Source organism: Alligator mississippiensis, chromosome 3 (assembly GCF_030867095.1).
Source record: "Alligator mississippiensis isolate rAllMis1 chromosome 3, rAllMis1, whole genome shotgun sequence".
Lineage (NCBI taxonomy): Eukaryota > Metazoa > Chordata > Crocodylia > Alligatoridae > Alligator > Alligator mississippiensis.
Window position 1 is genome coordinate 268,146,455 of NC_081826.1, and position 18,739 is coordinate 268,165,193.

General features: G+C 43.7%; 1 protein-coding gene across 1 annotated transcript in view; it reads left to right on the top strand.

Moving 5' to 3' along the window:
- Positions 1 to 5,492, top strand: part of IL6ST (interleukin 6 cytokine family signal transducer) — a 63,420-nt gene extending 57,928 nt beyond the window's left edge. Inside the window, exon 16 of the mRNA XM_014594056.3 lies at positions 399 to 5,492. Within this exon, the coding sequence (XP_014449542.1) occupies positions 399 to 1,124 (726 nt within the window). The 3' untranslated portion in view covers positions 1,125 to 5,492. The remainder of the gene's footprint in view (positions 1 to 398) is intronic.
- Positions 5,493 to 18,739: the final 13,247 nt, after the last annotated feature.

The window sequence follows — 18,739 nt, forward strand, 5'->3', positions numbered from 1 at the left end:
GGGGACCCCCCCCCCTTCCCCCCGGAAGTACTTCTGGAACAAAGGGAGGGACTTCTGGTGGCAAAGTTCAGGGGTTGGGGCAGGACTTCCAGTCCCAAGATGGCAACCAGGGCAAAGGGCAGGGCTACCCTTGCTACCCGCAACAGCTCACCAAAACGCAAGCAGCCCTCCAGACTAAATAAATCATCCACCCCTACTCTAAAAGATCCTGATTGATACTTGAAAAACTAAGATGCTACTTCCCCTCCCCTCCCCCCCCCCATGACCAGTATTCAGCAATAACTATTGAAGTCTACAAGGGGCAGGGTATGCAGAGACCTCCAAGCATTTAAGGAACAAAAAGTAAGACCTAATGATTGTTCTTTTGATGAACTTTTCTTTAACTTCTTTTCTTTCAGCACAACTTTAGTTCTAAAGATCAGATGTACCCAGAAGGCAGTTTTACTGATGTAAGTGTGGTTGAAATAGAAGCTGATGACAAGAAGTCTTTTTCAGAACAGGATCTAAAACCTTTTGACTTGCTTAAAAAGGAGAAAAGTACTTCAGAGGGGCATAGCAGTGGTATTGGAGGATCCTCATGCATGTCTTCTCCTAGACAAAGTGTTTCTGACAGTGATGAAGGTGAATCTACGCAAAATACTTCGAGCACTGTACAGTATTCAACTGTAGTGCTCAATGGCTACAGAGACCAGATTCCTTCTGTGCAGGTTTTCTCAAGGTCTGAATCTACCCAGCCTCTGCTCGATTCAGAAGAGAGATCAGAAGACAATCTAGGTGATGCTACATCACCAAGACATCAGTATTTCAAGCAGAATTGCAGTCAAGATGAAACTAATCCAGGTGAGTCGCATTTTGAAAGAGCAAAGCAAAATACTCCTCCAATAAATGAGGAGGATCTTGTTGGACTTCCACCAATGCAGATTTCAGGTCAGAGTTCACAGTCATATGGCTTTGAGCCACAGAAGAATATGCAGGAAGCTGCTTTGGCAGGTGCTTTATTCCCAAGTACCGAAGGGCAGACTGTGATCCCTGAAACGCTGGGGATAAATGCGGCAACAGTTGAGGAAATGCCAAAAAGTTACCTGCCACAAACTGTAAGACAAGGGGGCTATATGCCCCAGTGAGAAGAAAGACCTGCTTTATTAGGCCTTCACTAGTGCCTGTTCTGTGTTTTGTTTTGTTTTTTTATCCTGTGTTTCTAATACATTAAGCTAATATTTATCTGCTTTCAGATAAATATATGTGTATGTAAAGATTTATTTAGTCAAGAGACTATGACAGAGTTCTCTGAGTACTAATTTCTATGGGAAACTTCCAGTCCAGACATACTGGAGATCAACTTCATGCACTACATATATTCTTTCTTGTCTGAATAATTGGAGAAAACTGTAGTATATTTGCAGTTTTGTCTGTTTTTGTGATGTTGCATTTAAACTTGACTGATTGAAAGTAGCAAGTTTAATTTTGTCACCTAAGCTAAAGGGATACCATAAGCTTTCTGGCAGCGTACCACATTAACCCATTTTTGGCTAAGCTTGACTGGTCTCTTTCCCCCAAACGTGAAAAATGGAAGTTCATGGTTTCAGTCTTGTTTGACCTATGTTATCCAGCTTCCAAAAATACTGGCCTGCACTCATCACAGACTAAATTAATTGGCTTCCCTGGAGTTTAGACCAGGGCTGGGATTGGCCTAGAGCTGCTGTTTCTAAAGACCTAATAAATCAAAGTATTTTAAGTCCCATTTTAAAACTGGAAGCCAAAGGTTGTGAAATACTTGTAAATTATATCGCCAGATACAATACCAAATTTAATCGCAGCCTAACTCTCAATGCTGGTATAGTAATCAGTGTTCTACCTGCATATCTATGTAAATCCACAACTAAACAGAGACTTTATATAGAATCTTGTCTTCAAACCAGAACTGAATGTATGGCAGGTGAAATTACATATTTAAAATTTGAAGGAACTCATAGTTAAGAAGAGCTCCACTCTGTAGATGAACTGAATTGATTGGGGGTTTTTTTAAGTTTGAATATTCATATCACTAACCAAAATAAACCATATCTTGGGTTTTTTTAGAAATCATCATTATTGTCAGGTACAAGAGCACATGCTAAACACTTCGGGGTGGGGAAATGTTCTATGACAATATCTGTTGTATGTAGATTTGTCTTTCGCAAATGTCAATGAGAGAGATTTTTTTTTTTCATGACTACCAAGACTAGTGTTCTGTGACTTCCTTGCCACGGTGTTGTGGTCTCAGTGAAACCAAACACTATATAGAGCAGGCATACTTGCATTAATAAAAATTTTCCACATCACACCTGTTAAGGCATTTGCCATCCTTATACCTGTTGTAGCTCATTGCCATGGCAAAATTCTGCAGCACACCTGTTCATTTCTGATGGCACACTGATTGGGAAACACTGATGTAGAGAAATCTGTTTCCTGCTGTGTTCAGACACTGATACCCCTCATACTTCCCAGAAAAGCAGAAACCTGCAGCTAGAAAGCTGACAAAATGCATCCTTCCATCTTCCATTGAGCTATAAGCAATACATCTGCATCCTGCTGATTACAATTCCTGTTACTTTACTTTTCTTTCCTCTGTTCCCTTCCTATTTCTAACATCTTAGAGAACATATGCTTAGAGTCCACCCTTAATCTTTTCCTTATAATTCTTACCCGGAAAAAATCTTTTTAATGCCAACTCTTCAGCTTAGAAAAATCATCTTGGGGGTTTCTTAACCTGATCCATCTAGCTTTACAATTTGGCACTAAGACCTCCTGTAGGTTCTAAAATTCATAGGCTACAGTTGGCAACCACTGCTGCTGGTCTTCAGAATACTTGCTAGTGCTATCTGTTGTTGGCTGGTTGCATGGTTCCAACTTCCCTTGTTTTCATCTGCTAAATCATATTATGGTAGATGTTAACATAGCAACAATAACAATTGCTTATACAGGGAAATTGGACAATACCAGTGGAAAAAAGCTGGTCCATGAGATTCTCTTCAAAAGCAGTCCAAACTGGAAAATGGCAAACCTCTGCTTTAGGATGTTCATAGCTTCTTGCACTGCAAGGATTCCTTAACTTTGCTGACCTGTTTCTCTTACTAATAGCTTGCAGTTTTTGCTACCTAGAAATTTAACCAATACAGCTGTACTCTGTAATTTCATTTGAATTCAGATCTCCTGCTGTCAACATTTCAATTAGCTGGTCTTCCATTCTTGAATCCTTTTTTTCTTTTGCCTGGGGCACAACATCAAGGACATTCAAGAGTTCCCTGTAAGCCATAACACACAAAATGGATCTTGTAAAATGTAAAGCCTCAACTGAATGTCTCTGCCATTAGTTAGAAATGTACGGTAGCCTGAAAAGAGAAGTGGGCAATGAGTGGGTGACTAGAGTTGTAATCTTGTTTCTAATTACAAGGGTGTTTTGAAAAGTAATAAACATTTTTAAATAAAACCATTTTTGTACAGTGAGAGATGAAAGAGCACAGCAGGGAACATGGATGGTGATATTGTTGATATCATCATTTACAACTGTAAGAAGTCATGTGGTCCAGTAAATGATAGTTGCCCACAATGGAAATGGTGGTAAGTTGCTAAAACACCCTCGTGCATAATGGGAATCCATTTAAATTAAAGATGATTTCAGAAGAAAAGAAGCATCTTCTAAGAGCTCCCCCTAGCATAATTCTGCTCTGTTACTAGTGGCATCTTACTGTTCACCACTGCCTACAGCTCATTAGTAGGTGACTTAGTGTATTAGGAGGAGAGAACAAATCCCTCCCAGAAAGCACTCTTTTTCCTTCTAATTTAAGTCTTTAAAATAGATGAGTATAGAAAATAGAAGCAAAAAGACTAGAGGGCAAGTAAACATTTATGTAGGTCACCAGCTTATAGCACATGATAAGAGCTATAAGCATTACAGCTTGTTAATTAAATAGTTTTCTCTACCAAAGAGTAGTGCCATGCAGTGTTCAGCTTTTGACCTGAAAGTAACTTCCTGCTTCTTGATGGTGTTCTAACTTTTTATGTTTCGAAAGCACCTTGCAGTTCAAGTATATTGGTCATGACCTTGAAAAAGTTTAAAAATGTATGTGGTATAATGCATTGACAATCCACTTAAGCTTACCTGGTACTTAGCCCCTGGAATATTGTTACATACAAAGGAATACTTTTACTATGGTGCACTTTTAAAAATAAATACAAGCATTATTAAAATAAAAATACACTTAACACTGACCATTTCATATCCATTTTTGATTGATTGGTTGCCCACACTGGCACACTTCTGCTGGGGAAACAGAATAATATTGAAGCATGTTATTTATGTGACTGCAGACAAGGATGGCAAGTGGAAAATGAATTGTGTGCACAAGCACACTTTTTAATTAGCTTGTCACTTGTCTTGTTTCAAAAGATCTGATTTTGTTCTTCATTGTAACATTAATGTTCTACAGTCCACATGCAGTACTAAAAAAAACAAAGGGCATCTTGGGAGCATCCTATCCTTCCTCATCCTTCCCCCACTCCTGTCCTGGGAACGTGATCAGGTTACAGCCTGGCCTAAATAACAGTAGTCTGGAGTAGGGGGGTTCCCAACCTTTTTAGATCAAGGACCGACAAACCGTGGACTGAAAGTGGCCATGAACTGGCAGCCAACCCCTGGCTGCTGGACCACCATATGTGGACTGTCACTTCCAGTCCACAGTTTGTCGGTCCGCAGTCACTTCTGGTGACACCACGTGGGGCCCTGTGGCTGGCACTTCAGGCTGGAACACCCATAAAGACACTTTCACCCAGCGGGAGGGAGGGAGGAACCAAACCTCAACCACAGCAGCCACTGCCACAGGATAGGATGGGTCAACCCTCCTGTAGACCAGCAGCCAACTCTTCATGTCCCAGTACCAGGCCATGGCCTGGGGGTTGGGAACACCTGGTCTAGAACAACACTAATTTAGGTCAATTCATCAATGGTCCTAAGAGGGTATTATGGTGGTTGTCAAAGTACTGGGGGTGGTAGCCAGGGATTCCTTAAGGGGTATCTGGAAGAGGTTTGGTGTTGAAGTTGCACAAGTCCTTCAGTACCTAACAATCCCTCTTCATGAGGCTGGGACCCATAGCTGACTTTCTGGCCCTTGCACACCAGCATTGCAGCTCAAGGTTGAACCTCCATCAACCACTCAACAAAAGATGTAGTGGCTAATGTTATAAACCCTCATGTGTTCAGTCAAAACTGCCATGCAGAATCTTGGCAGGACAGGAACTAAGTTGTATCACTTGCATCATTGTGGTGTCTAAAACTTCCTTGGCATAACCTAGAAGAAATTCCTAATCTTGTTTGGTTAAACATGCCATGTACTTGCTTGCTTCTAGTACATTTAACAGAGCAAAAATTCCCTCCCTCCCCCTCACCCCCATGTACTTGATTGCTGTCGTCACATCAACAGTCCTTCCCAGATAAATAAAATTAATTTGCTGTATTGGGGCTTGTCAAACTTCTTGCCTTTTTGAATGGTTTGTCTGTCTGACTTCTGTTGTTGTTTTTCATGTGTGTGTCAAATTTATATGGTCTTCTGTTTTAAGCTGTTAGTTGTTATAATCAACAGCAATTTATTTTAAATATAAGAAATTATATTGGAGCTCATGCTTCAGGCAACTTTTCACTTGAGGCAGGCAGATTATTAAATGTTCCCCTGCTACCTAGACTACAACTAGATGTTGCATGCATTTTAAGATAAATCCTAAAAAAAAAAGTTAACAGGATAAGTGCTAACAGTTTATTCAAGGATGTTGCAAAGTACATTTGAATGGTTAACAAGGGATTGCATTGTCAAATCAGTGGCATTCATCCCCGATTAGAGGGGTGATTGTGTGTACATATCAATCCCAAGATATTTCTGTTCTGGGACAAACACAGGCACAACTTACCTGCAGACAAATTCAGCATCTATTCCTAGCTCTAGTGGCCTGGAAATATAGAAGTCCTTCATCAAGCACCTTCCTGGATAGCTGCTTACCTGTCTCCTTAGGATCCAACAGTAATTTACATTGTACAAAACCAATGAAAATTGGGCCATTATTATGTGTTGGGTGTCCAGGACCTGGCTTGGCTTAAAAAGAGAGGGTAAGTTGGAGAAGGTGAAGCTATACTGTAGCTAAACTATTCTCAGTGGTGGTTTTTCTGTTTTCATCTCTCAAAAGCTTATGCAAGCCAAAACACCCTCTTAAGAAGTTCTCTGATTTAAGCGTGCAGGGAAGCTTTTATATTAGATTAAGTTGAACAATGTAATGGCAGCTTATTGGCTAAGACATTTGTCCAAGAACTGAAGACCCAGTCTTACAGGGTCCTGACCCTTCCTCCCACAGTGGATTTCAGCTTCAGCAGAGTACAGACAGCACCTTTTGAAATGGACCTGTACATAAGTGTCTCATTCATGTTAAAGAGGTATTTGCAAAATAACCTCTTTAGTGCAATAAAGGCAACAGTGGTTTGGGGAAGCTTTTCTTCTCATACCAGTTAAACTCAGTGGATTACATTAGAACTGTCAATGTAAATGACAAATAATAGTACCATGTTTGGAAGGACAAGGTCAATATCAAATGATTATATTTCTGCACTAATGTCTGCAAACTTACTGCCTGTTGAGCATGCAGATGAGCACAGCCTTTGACCTTTTTTATGTTAATATTTTATCTCTTTCATGTAAAGCACATGATGTAATATTTTATCTTTTTCATGTAAAGGGATGTTGTCTACCTGCAGTCTGCTTTAAAAATATATGAGTTACGCAGCTCTCCATCATGTATCACTGTAATCACATTTTCCACCAAAATGCTCCCATATACAGAGCAAAACTGAAAAAGTAAAACCGTATTAATTTGTATAGTCCTTTTCATTTTTGCTCTTATACATTGAAATTCAAACTCTTTTTCTTAAACATACTCTTTCCATCTGTTGGGAAGCAAAAAAATCAATGAGGGCTAGACTTTAAACCTGGGTATAAAGGTGCATTAAAAGTTAGCCTGAAATAGTAATAGTGCAATAAGTGACATGGTATCAAAGATGATGTAATAGGGCATTATATATTTAATTGGGTTTCAAAGCAGAAACTGCTAAATATGAAACACTGTTTGTGTCACTACATGCAGTTTAGACCTGAGTCATGAGCCACAGACTTTAACAATGAAAAGTTCTTGAAATTGGATCTGGAGCCTTAGGTTTGATGTCTAATGTAAATACCAAATAATAGAGTGCAACGCTTATATACTCAGAGTAGGGCTTGCTAAGCTAATGCTTGTTTGTCAGCTCTAAATAATTCAAATTACAACCAAAACTAAACTTATAAATGCTGCCTTAGTTTTCTGTATACCAAAGTGTATTTACTACTGAGCACTGTCCCTGCCTCTGCAAGCTGCTGCATGTTTATTGCCATGTTAATGTTTAATTATACTTTAAACAAGTTTTACTGTAACATTTTAATGTCTTCCTTACCATGTTGTACTGTTTGAATGTTGCCTTCTATCTAGTACATATCAAAGTAAACTAAAAAAATTGCTTTAAAACCAGTGTTGTCTTAACTATTGAAGGCGAAGTGTCATCACTATTGGCTGCAGAGTTTTGTTGCCTTTTGACAGAAATAGTTTTGGGCTCCCTACTACAGAAAGGATGTGGAGAAGTTGGAGAGAGTCCAGTGGAGGGCAAAGAAAATAGTTAAGGGGCTGAGAGAACGGGTTATTTAGTCTACGGAAGAGAAGACTGAGGGAGGGTTTGATAGCAGCCTTCAGCTACCTGCAGGGTGGTTCCAGAGAGGATGGAGCTGGACTGTTCTCAGTGGTGGCAGATGACAGAACAAGGAGCAACAGTCTCAAGTTGCAGCAAAAGGAGGTTTAGGTTGGATATTAGGAAAAACTCCCACTAGGAAGATGGTGAAGCAGTGGAACGGGTTACCTAGAGAGGTGGTAGAATCTCCGTCCTTGGAGGTTTAATGCCCAGCGCCACAAAGCCCTGGCTGGGATGATCTAATTGGGGATGGTCCTGCTTTGAGCAGAGGGGTGGACTAGATGACCTCCTGAGGTCCCTTCCAACCCTCATTTTCTGCAGCATGGTGCACCACGGAGTGGGTGCTACCAAACTGCTGTGCAGCCCTAGACATGTAATAGTAACTTCACTAGAGAACTGAAGACATGCATGTGCATCGTTGCTTTCTGGAGCAGGGGGGGCTGGACCCGTTGATCTCACAACGTCCCTTCCAGCCCTAAACTTCTGTAAATTTGCTGCCCTCCAGGATCCCCACCCAAAATAAAGGCACATGTGGGCAGAAGGGCTAGGTATTGTTTTGTGGAGGTTTCTGCATCTGTGAAAGGCAGCCAGAAAAGACCAGAGAAAATAGTAAGGACATTCCAGTCCAGCTTGTGCAAAACATTGAGAACAGGCCTCTGGTGAAAGACTAGATGCAGGCAACGTTGGACTAAGTGATGTTTGCTAATAGCTTTGAGCTGTGAGCAAAGCTGTTACTAATCCTGTTGTGCCTGGGGAAACTGGACTGTGTAGTTTTGTGGGAAAGAAACCGATCTAAATTAAATACCTGTGGCCATCATTGATATCTCCTACTAAACAGCTGACCACTTCACATTTGGGTAAGCAGGTGGGTCAAAAGATAATAATTTCCTCTGACTGCTGCTTTATCTCCTTTTTTGTGAGCTGATGGACACAGTACAAGAAGGTTTGACTTACTTAGGAGGTCCCTACAGCTCTTAGATGCTGTGCTCATTGATAACTAGAATTAAAACTAGAAGCCTTAAAGCAGAACAAACTCATGGATCACATTCTAAGCAGAATAAGTACTGTATACCATAATACTTAACACAGTGAAAGCACAGTGATGCACAGGTACATCTCATCAGCTGAACAAAATCTAGAGGATTTGTAGTTAACGCACTCACCCAGTGGCCAGGTGACCATGTAAGTTGCACTTTCTGGGCTTTGAGGTCCTCTCTCGTACCTGATTTCTAGGTGATGAGATGGTTTTGCAAACATTTATGAATTCGAGTTGAGACCCTTGTACTTAGCAATGAGGCTTTCATTTCCAAGTGTGAAAACTGAGAGAAGATGAAACAAACACTGGTAGCTTCTCTCTAGTGACAGAAGTCCTGACCTACGTGGTGTGCAAGGTGTTTACAAAGGGCGGAATCCAAGGAAGCAAACACTAGAGTTGCATATAGCACAGTCGGTGTGAATCATTCCCTTTACAGCCTAAATAACTTCACTACATTGAAATATTACCACCTTTAAAGTAAAATAGCGCAGAAGAGCAAGCAAAGTCTATTATACATCAGGGTACTTAATATTTTAGGGTTAAGATATGTGCAGTAAAATAATGGACAGTAAGAACTCTTCATCCTTTAGAGAAAATTTCTAAAAGTGCCTTCATGCTTTAAAATATTGCTGTTTCTGAGTATGTAGCACTGTATTGCCATCCTGACTATTTCAGCAACAGCAGCAACCTCATCAAAGCAATGCTACTGCTGCCAAAAGCAAGAAATAAATTCTCCTTCATCTGGACATAAGACTAACACAGCTAAAGTCTATACAGTCAGGGGCCACTGACCAGACATTAGCTGCTTTCCGTTGGTTAGGCTATTGAATGCTGGCAGATTAACCCAATTTAGTGTAACAGCTACAGGAAGCTAAGGCAATAATATTGGAGTATGAGTGACAGGAAGACTTTACCTTCCAGAGAAAATGCTGGAGAGCAGTGCTAGAGTCCATGGAAGAGGGAGTGGTCTCTCTCCTCAGACACTCCTGGGCAGCCTGTAGCAAGTGTTGTGGAAGCAGAGAACCAAAGTAGCAGTAGTATATTTATAGCTTTCCCCAAAACAGTATAATAAAGTGAACAATAAAAATTACATTTATATAAATAATAAGAATTACTAAAAGGATACAAGATTATCCATTCTACCAGTTTACACAAGATTAAAATAGAACATGATGTATAATGAGCTAAAAAAGAGGTAAAATGGAGACACGAACAATAGAACAGAACAGGAAAATGCTATTGATTTTGGCCCTTATTCTTTGTTCAAGTAGTGCAAATACTTCTAAGGAGTGTAAGAAAGGCTCCAAAGTGTTAGAAAGAAGCCAGACTGTTTTTTTTTTTCCTCATTAGCCCAGTATTCAGTTTTTCCCACTAATGGAGAGATCCATTTCCTTATTTCTTCCAAGAATAAACAAGACAAATAATGATTTAAGTCATCAATCTCATTCTTCCCACAAGAACATATTCTATCAGGACGTGGAATCCAACACCACTTGCAGTTCTCATTAAGTGTGAATCTCAATCTAGTGGTGGCCTCTCAATATTTGAAGTTTGCACCATCGACAGATAGGTTTTGGGGCCAAAGGAACATCTTATTAATTTAAAAAAGGGGAAATTCAAGACAGTCTTGCTGCCAGCAGATCTGTCAGGATGATGGCATCCTTAATTCTTAAATTAATGTCTTGTTTTAAATACAGGAGAAATACCAGGTCAGTACATTTCCCAGACTATTTATCTAGAGGAGAGTATGGATATCTGTTAGCCATCCCCAAACCAGGGTTCATTTAGCAGAGAAGCAGTTCTAAAACGCACTTCTTGCAGTATCTGGTAGATGTAAAAGAGTCCAGTTTCAGAGCACATGAGTCCCACCCCACCAAACTCTGCATTCATAGAATTAGGTAAAGATAAAAGCTGTCTTAATAATTAGAAATCTTTTCAGTTGGACCATAGGGTCAACACCCCTGAGTGCTGCTCCATACAATAACGTGGAATCTATCTTGGATCTGTAGACCCTTAGGGTATCAATGCACATCCTCTGGGGTGGAGGTGGGGGGGGCACTTTAATTGGAGCCACTCTAATTAAATCACTTGCAGCATCATGTGTATTCAGCATCCCACACTTCAAAATGGTGATGGCGGCACTCAAACTAAAATTTGAGCTTTAGTTCAAGTGTCCCTGCCACCATTTTGAAATGTAGGGACACTGAATAGACATGACACAGAGGCTGCTGGAGCAAATTAGCGCACAGAGCAAACATCTGGCACATGTATAGGTGCCCATGATACTTCCAGAACCACTCTCCTTGCCATATCCCTTTCTTAGTTGGGAAACTACGGGGTCTACCCAACTTGAGGAAGCAGCCAGCTAATTTCACAGGCAAACTGTGGGACCAGCTGCCATTTTCTAGGGCTTATCATGGCTTCTCCCCAATAAGAAAATCACCTACAGATGATTTTGTGTTTTAACATATTTAGATGCCAGATAATACAATGCCAAGAAATGGCCCATTCAAGAATAGCCTTCTCTAAAACCAACCTGCTCTTCTCCCAAAATATTATTTTCAGAGATCCATGCCTGAAGGTGAAAAATTAAATGTCTCTCAAGCATTTTGGCAGGAATACACATAAGGCTAATAGGGCGATAAAACCTGAGATCTCTCTTACTGCTATTTTTTAAATCAGGACTAGTGTATCTTCATTCCAATATTTTGGATAAATGCCTTCTAAAATAATTCTATTAAAAATATTGGTCAGAATTGGGTACCACCAGTCAGTGAATTCCTTGAAGATTTCTCAGGAGAAAAAAAAACCAAGGCTGAGGGCTTTTCCATTTCTCAGTAAAGGTATCTTACTTGAGGTTCAAAAGTGAGATAATGATCTACTTGTAGCTTAACAGATAACATTTCCTTCAACAAGAAGCTACCATTTCCTACACCAAGTTTAATATGGCATTAAACTTGTTCTTAAAAAACAAGACCCAATGTATTTTCGGGGACATACACATCAGGAATTACATTTTAAAAAAAATGTGTCCCTTTAGCTTTAATTTACCCAACAAACATTGGTTATCACTATTTTGCCCTGCAGCTACTAGTTCCTCCCAGAGCTTCATTTGATATTCTTATCCATCAGTTTTTGTAGTCTGTTTTAATCCTTTTGATCCATTGAAAGCCAACAGTCATTTTTAGATATGTATTCCTCCAACACATCTCTCAAATCAGCTTTAGCTTGAGAACAGTCCACATCAAAAACAAGGCTTGTGTCCCTAACAGCACTTATTCCCAGCAAAAAAGCTCTCTTTTGTGAGAGCATTTTCCAACTGCTGAGCAGCTGCTTCACATGGTGCAATTGCTTCTCACGGTTCTTGTACTTTAAAAACGTGAAATAAGTGCTCTGGGAAAGTGTGTTTGAACTGGGCAACACATGTATCTTGTAACTCATTATTCCACTGAATTCTCTTTTTACTGACTACTACTAATCTATTTGTACAGTTTTTGGCAAGGACTCCCCTAAACTTCTAATGGGATATTTAGTGAGGGGGGGAAATGGTCACATTACACCCATGGTAGAATTTCAACTGATTTGATACTTGCATCACATACATGATTCTATTAATATATAACCTATCACACTTGCTCCTTTCCTTGTAACAAATTGGCTGTGTACCCCCTAGAAGTGCCAGTCGTGAAACTGGAAGTGCAGGCGGAAGTGCACTTCCAGTTTCACTGCTGGTGGTTCTGGGCTTGGCGATCAGCTGCTGGGGGACACCCCCCGTTCAGCAATCTGGTGCCCCCCAGACTCAGGAGGCACCAGTTGCCCATGGTCCACTGTAACCCCCAAGTCCTTTTCTGCAGAACTGCTGTTTAGCCAGTCAGTCCCCAACCTGTAGCGGTGCACGGGGTTCTTCCATACTAAGTGCAGGACTTTCCAGTTATCCTTGTTGAATTTCATGAGATTTCTTTTGACCCAATCCTCCAATTTATCTAGGTCACTCTGAACCCTAGCTTTACCCTCCAGTGTATCTACTACACCTCCCAGCTTGGTGTAATCTGCAAACTTGCTGAGGGGGCACTCCATCCCATCTTCCAAATCATTAATGACCATATTGAACAAAACTGGCCACAGGGGCACTCCACTTGATACCACGTGCAGCTAGACATTGAGCCATTGATTAGTATCTGTTGAGTCCAAGAATCCAACCAGCTTTCTATCCACCTTACATTATTCAGTGGGCATATCTACATGTACATATTAATACAAAGCAATAAACTCTAGAGCTCCAGAGTTTATTGCTCTGGGTGTGTCATGTGCAAGTGCACATGGGACTGCAGCACATTGAGCTGGGTTGAAGCAGCCCTGGCTGGCAGTGGGCCAGCTCAAGGCTGCTCCCTCAAGCTCAACATGCTACAGATGGGCTAGCTGGGGCAGAGGGTACTTCAGTGCAGGGCTATCTTACAGGCAGCCCCCACACTGAAGCACCCTCATGCCCTGGCCAGCCCAGGCGGTGTCTACATGTGCTGCTGCAGAGTTTTTTACTTCACAGCAGTCAGTCAGAATGAGCCTCATCTCATGTAGGACCAGTGCCAGGATTTACAAGCTGTGTCCATTTTCTGTAACATAATCAGAGGGCTTGTGGAATAACTACATGCTGCCAGAAAGGCTGAGCAGTACAAGCTGGTCATATTTCAAGTCTTACTCAAAGCGATGCTGATCAAGAGATTTTCCAAGATATTGCTGCAGATCACAATCTGAGGAGACTGGAGAAGAGTCAGCCTAGATCTGCAAAAGGACTGAGGTGCCTAAATCCAAAAAGTAAGTCTTCAAAGCTCTCTCTCAAGTGTTATCTACCCCTGAAGGTACTTAAAGTCCTTACAGGCCTGGAAAGTATGTTTAACACTGCAGTGAAGAGCAGCAGTGGCTCCCCTTTGTGCTGATGTATCTGAGCTAGGTTTGCCACCACTAGTTTGACTACCAGTTGTGTAGCTGCACCATTGCTTCAGCACAGGCTGCATGAGCACATTCAGTGCTCAGGGTACATAGCCTCTGGAGCCGCTGCTACACCTGCTTCACTACTGGTACCTGAGGCAGCCTGGGTTTGTGCTGCAGTCACACACCTAGATTGCAGTGTACATGTAGCTAAGCTTCCAGAAGTGCCTTGAGCACCTAAAGGAAACTAGGGACTCTTCTGCCCATCTGACCTGAGACCAAGCCAGCAAGTGTTTCCAGGGCAAACCTGACTCCCCCATACACCACACGTGACACACATACTCCATTTTACCCACCAGGAGAAACTGAGACAGCTCCACCTCAGAATGCCCCAGAGGTCAGTGCCTGTTTGTGACCTGGTTTTAATTCTGCTCCCTGTGACTGAGGGCAGAGGATGGAGAGGGGAAGAGGAGAGGCATCTGAAATCTATAGCTGCCACTTCACGGGGGAATGCCGTGGCCACCTGACTACAGCATTCTGGGATGGGACCAGCCTCAACCCCTTTTCTACAAGCTGTTTCACAGTCTATAAAAGTCATTAAATCAATGCCCCTCAAACTTTTTAGAGTCCAGTCACCCCTCAAAAATTGACTGCCCTTGGTTTTCATTTTATTATTATGGAAGAGAAATATAGCAATTCTGCTGTTGCAAAGAACTCAGAAAGCCTACAGTAGGCAGGATGTTTCTGACGCCAAGGATTCCTATTTGAAATCTCTGGGTTTATCTTTGTGGCTGATATGTGGGTGTTTGCACAGTGCTAATATTGCGTGGCACCCCAGGGCACCCTTAAAAGAATCTCATTTACCCTGGTTGAGAATCATCAAAATAGGGAGTCATGGGAGCAGGGACTGGAACAGCTGAAGACCTCCGCCTCTGGCCTATAGGGAATTCTTCTGCAGCAGTTCCAGCTCACTGCTCAGATGTATGATGCATTCGCAGTTTTTAGGTGTCTAAGTCATCCAATAGCATTCTTCTTCACTTTGTGTAATGGTATGCCTTGGGCTTACACTCTGAAATGCCTTATATCAAGGGTGCTCAACCCCTGAAACTGGGAACCCCCCGATAGATCTCTTGTGCAGGGCAGCATGGGACTTGATGCCAGCGCACAGCACAGGCCCCAGTGCCCCATTCTGGCTGGGTGGGGCATGGTGCAGAGCCCACCAAAGCCCGATTCCAGCGCAGAGGCATCATAGACCTCCCCCAAAGCACAATCCTGGCTGAGTGGGGGCAGCGGGATAACCAAGGCAAAGGTGGGATGAAGCCTGACCCACCCTGTGCACCTGCCCTATGGTATTCCTCTGTCCCACAGGGCCAAAGCTGTGAACACCATTGCTTTATATCAGCAACTGGTAAAATTTTCTGGTTGCAGTCCCAAGTAACCCAGCTCAGGGAAGAGGCAGGCAGACAGATGAACTGAGTCACTGCCGCCACTTCTTCCAACAGAGACATGGGGAGACTGACTGCTGCCAAAGCTCCCACTGCTAAATGTTGCCAAAGCCCCATATCCAATAGTTCTGGAGTCAGCTTCAGCCTGCAGGCCATAGGACACCAACCCCTGCCCTATGTAGCTTCATTTTACCACTATGTGACTAAGTTGTGACTACTAAACAGGTTCAGCAGAATTCAGTAGTGCTCCTGGGGGGTAAGGCGGTGGGGTTGGTCCAATACAGGTGCACAGAAATGCTGCATAAGCCCCCACATTTGTAAATGACCATAATCTAGCAGCATGCTGCTACCAAACTTGTGCCCAGCAGCCTTGTAGCTAAGGCCCCTCTCCAACACTGGGGGCACCTGTCATGACTCACTTCCTGATGGGGGATTATGAATAATGAGCTCCCATATCACAGCACAGCAACCTAATCACCAGGGTGTAGACCAGGTAAGACTGTGGGAACCTTCATATGGAGGGGGTGGACAGCCAAGAGGGAAAGCATCCTGGGAACACAAAGAGAACTAGTGGAAGAGAGCTCATCTCTCTGGTTCAGGGCAGTGGCTGTTGCTCTTGTTTCCGATGGTGTTTATGCATTTTGTATTACAGTCATTCAGAAATGGCAAATACAGCACAGAGGGCAGACAGTAGGCTTCAGATGGCACTCTGGCACCTGCTCATGTCCTGCCCATGAGGCTGGAAAAGCTTTTACATGACAGGCCTCACTACAGCACACCTTTAAACAGAAAAACATGACTCAGAATCCCTAACAGGACAGTGTGCTCAGCTGTGTCTGGAGAGAGGAAAAAGAAACCCTGTGGGACCGGTCACTGTAAACTTTACCTCCTTTGATTTTCCCTTTCAGAAAAGAAAGCCCACACACTTACAACATCCAGCAATTTCCAGCTCCCTGTCCATTGCCTGTGTGATACTGGCCGATTCACTCCGCCAACTCTCTCCTGAAGTCACACTTCTCCTGTGACACCTCTCACCACAGTCAGCTTACACAGCAGGGTGGAGAGCCGAGCCATTTGTCTAGATTCCCCTGTGCACTACAAGCTAGGGTCTCCTCCCCCAAGCTCTGATGCAACTCCATGGGGCCAAATCATACCCGTTATTACAATTTAAAAATTTAATCCAGATTAGTATCATGATTTACAAGTAGGTGACTTGCCATACCTTAGGGGACAAGAGACACTTGATATTAAAGGGTCACCAGGTAAAATGAACAAAGCCTTGGAACAGAGGCCGCCAACTACTCCCTCCCTCCCTGCTAGGCCAGGGCCCTCCTCCTATAGGCCACAGAAACCGTCTTGTTTGGTCTTTTTCTGTCCCCATGACTCTTTCCCTCTTGCCTTCCCAGTGAAGGCCACTCAGAGTTCTGCCTGCCTGTAACACACTGGAGTCCCAGGAATGGCTGTGACACCCCCTGGTGCCTCTGCAACCATGCCCTGTTCCACCCCTAGGGCACTCCCCCTGTCTCTCCTGCCATGCCTTGATGAATTATAAATTAATAGGGAGGCTGCCTCCAAACCATTGCTAGGCCTCAGTTCCACTGTTCCCAGGCCCCTGGCTGGGCCTCTGTGATCAACTGTACCTGGCAGGGCACCCAAAGCCTTCTGGGCTAGTTGTGTGGTTACTTAACCACACCCCATGCCTCATGGGTGTTACCAATATATTCCCTCTGTTGGGGCCTCAGCCTCTGCCCCTACCCCTTTAATGTAGCTAGGCCCACTGAAGTGGACCTGACTTCAAGGCACTAGCTTCCCTGGCCTCTCTGGAGCTGCATCCTCCTCTGGCACATCTCTCCACTCAGTAAGTGTTCAGGCCCTGAGCCTGCCCTGGCAGGGCTCAAGGCAGTCAAGTACTCCTCTCTGGACACTAATGAGGCCTCCACCTCCCCTATAGCCTCATCCACAAACCACCAGTATAAACACAACATAAACACAAGCCACTGGGCTATAACATAAATAACAACAGGCAGCCTGCCATCCCTTCAAGATTCATAGATTCATAGATGTTAGGGTCGGAAGGGACCTCAATAGATCATCAAGTCCGACCCCCTGCATAAGCAGGAAAGAGTGCTGGGTCTAAATGACCCCAGCTAGATACTCGTCTAACCTCCTCTTGAAGACCCCCAGGGTAGGGGAGAGCACCACCTCCCTTGGGAGCCCGTTCCAGACCTTGGCCACTCGTACTGTGAAGAAGTTCTTCCTAATGTCCAGTCTAAATCTGCTCTCTGCTAGCTTGTGGCCATTGTTTCTTGTAACCCCCGGGGGCGCCTTGGTGAATAAATCCTCACCAATTCCCTTCTGTGCCCCCGTGATGAACTTATAGGCAGCCACAAGGTCGCCTCTCAACCTTCTCTTGCGGAGGCTGAAAAGGTCCAGTTTCTCTAGTCTCTCCTCGTAGGGCTTGGTCTGCAGGCCCTTGACCATACGAGTTGCCCTTCGCTGTACCCTCTCCAGGTTATCCGCATCCTTCTTGAAGTGTGGCGCCCAGAATTGCACGCAGTACTCCAACTGCGGTCTGACCAACGCCCTATAGAGGGGAAGTATCACCTCCCTGGACCTATTTGTCATGCATCTGCTGATGCACGATAAAGTGCCATTGGCTTTTCTGATGGCTTCGTCACACTGCCGGCTCATGTTCATCTTGGAGTCCACTAGGACTCCAAGATCCCTTTCCACCTCCGTGCCACCCAGCAGGTCATTTCCTAGGCTGTAGGTGTGCAGCACTTTGCATTTCTCCTTGTTGAACTGCATCCTGTTGTTTTCTGCCCACTTGTCCAACCTATCCAGGTCTGCCTGCAGCTGTTCCCTGCCCTCCGGCGTGTCCACTTCTCCCCATAGCTTTGTGTCATCTGCAAACTTAGACAGAGTACATTTCACTCCCACGTCCAAGTCGCTGATGAAGACATTAAAGAGTATCGGTCCAAGGACCGAACCCTGCGGGACCCCACTGCCCACACCCTTCCAGGTCGAGACCGACCCATCTACCACGACTCTTTGGGTGTGACCCTCTAGCCAATTCGCCACCCACCGGACTGTGCAGTCATCCACATCACAGCCTCTTAATTTGTTCACCAGTATGGGGTGGGATACCGTATCGAAGGCCTTCCTGAAGTCCAGGTATACGACATCCACCCCTCCTCCTGTGTCCAGGCGTTTCGTAACCTGGTCATAGAAAGAGACTAGGTTGGTCAGGCATGATCTGCCCGCCACAAACCCATGCTGGTTTCCCCTCAGCATAATTTGCCCTGCCGGGCTCTCACAAATGTGAGCCTTGATAATTTTTTCAAATACTTTACCAAGGATGGAGGTGAGACTGACCGGCCTATAGTTGCCCGGGTCCTCCTTCCTCCCCTTTTTGAAAATGGGGACCACGTTAGCCCTTTTCCAGTCCTCCGGGACTTGGCCTGTGCGCCACGAGCATTCGAATATTCCCGCCAGTGGCTCTGCAATGACGTCGGCCAGTGCCTTCAGCACCCTGGGATG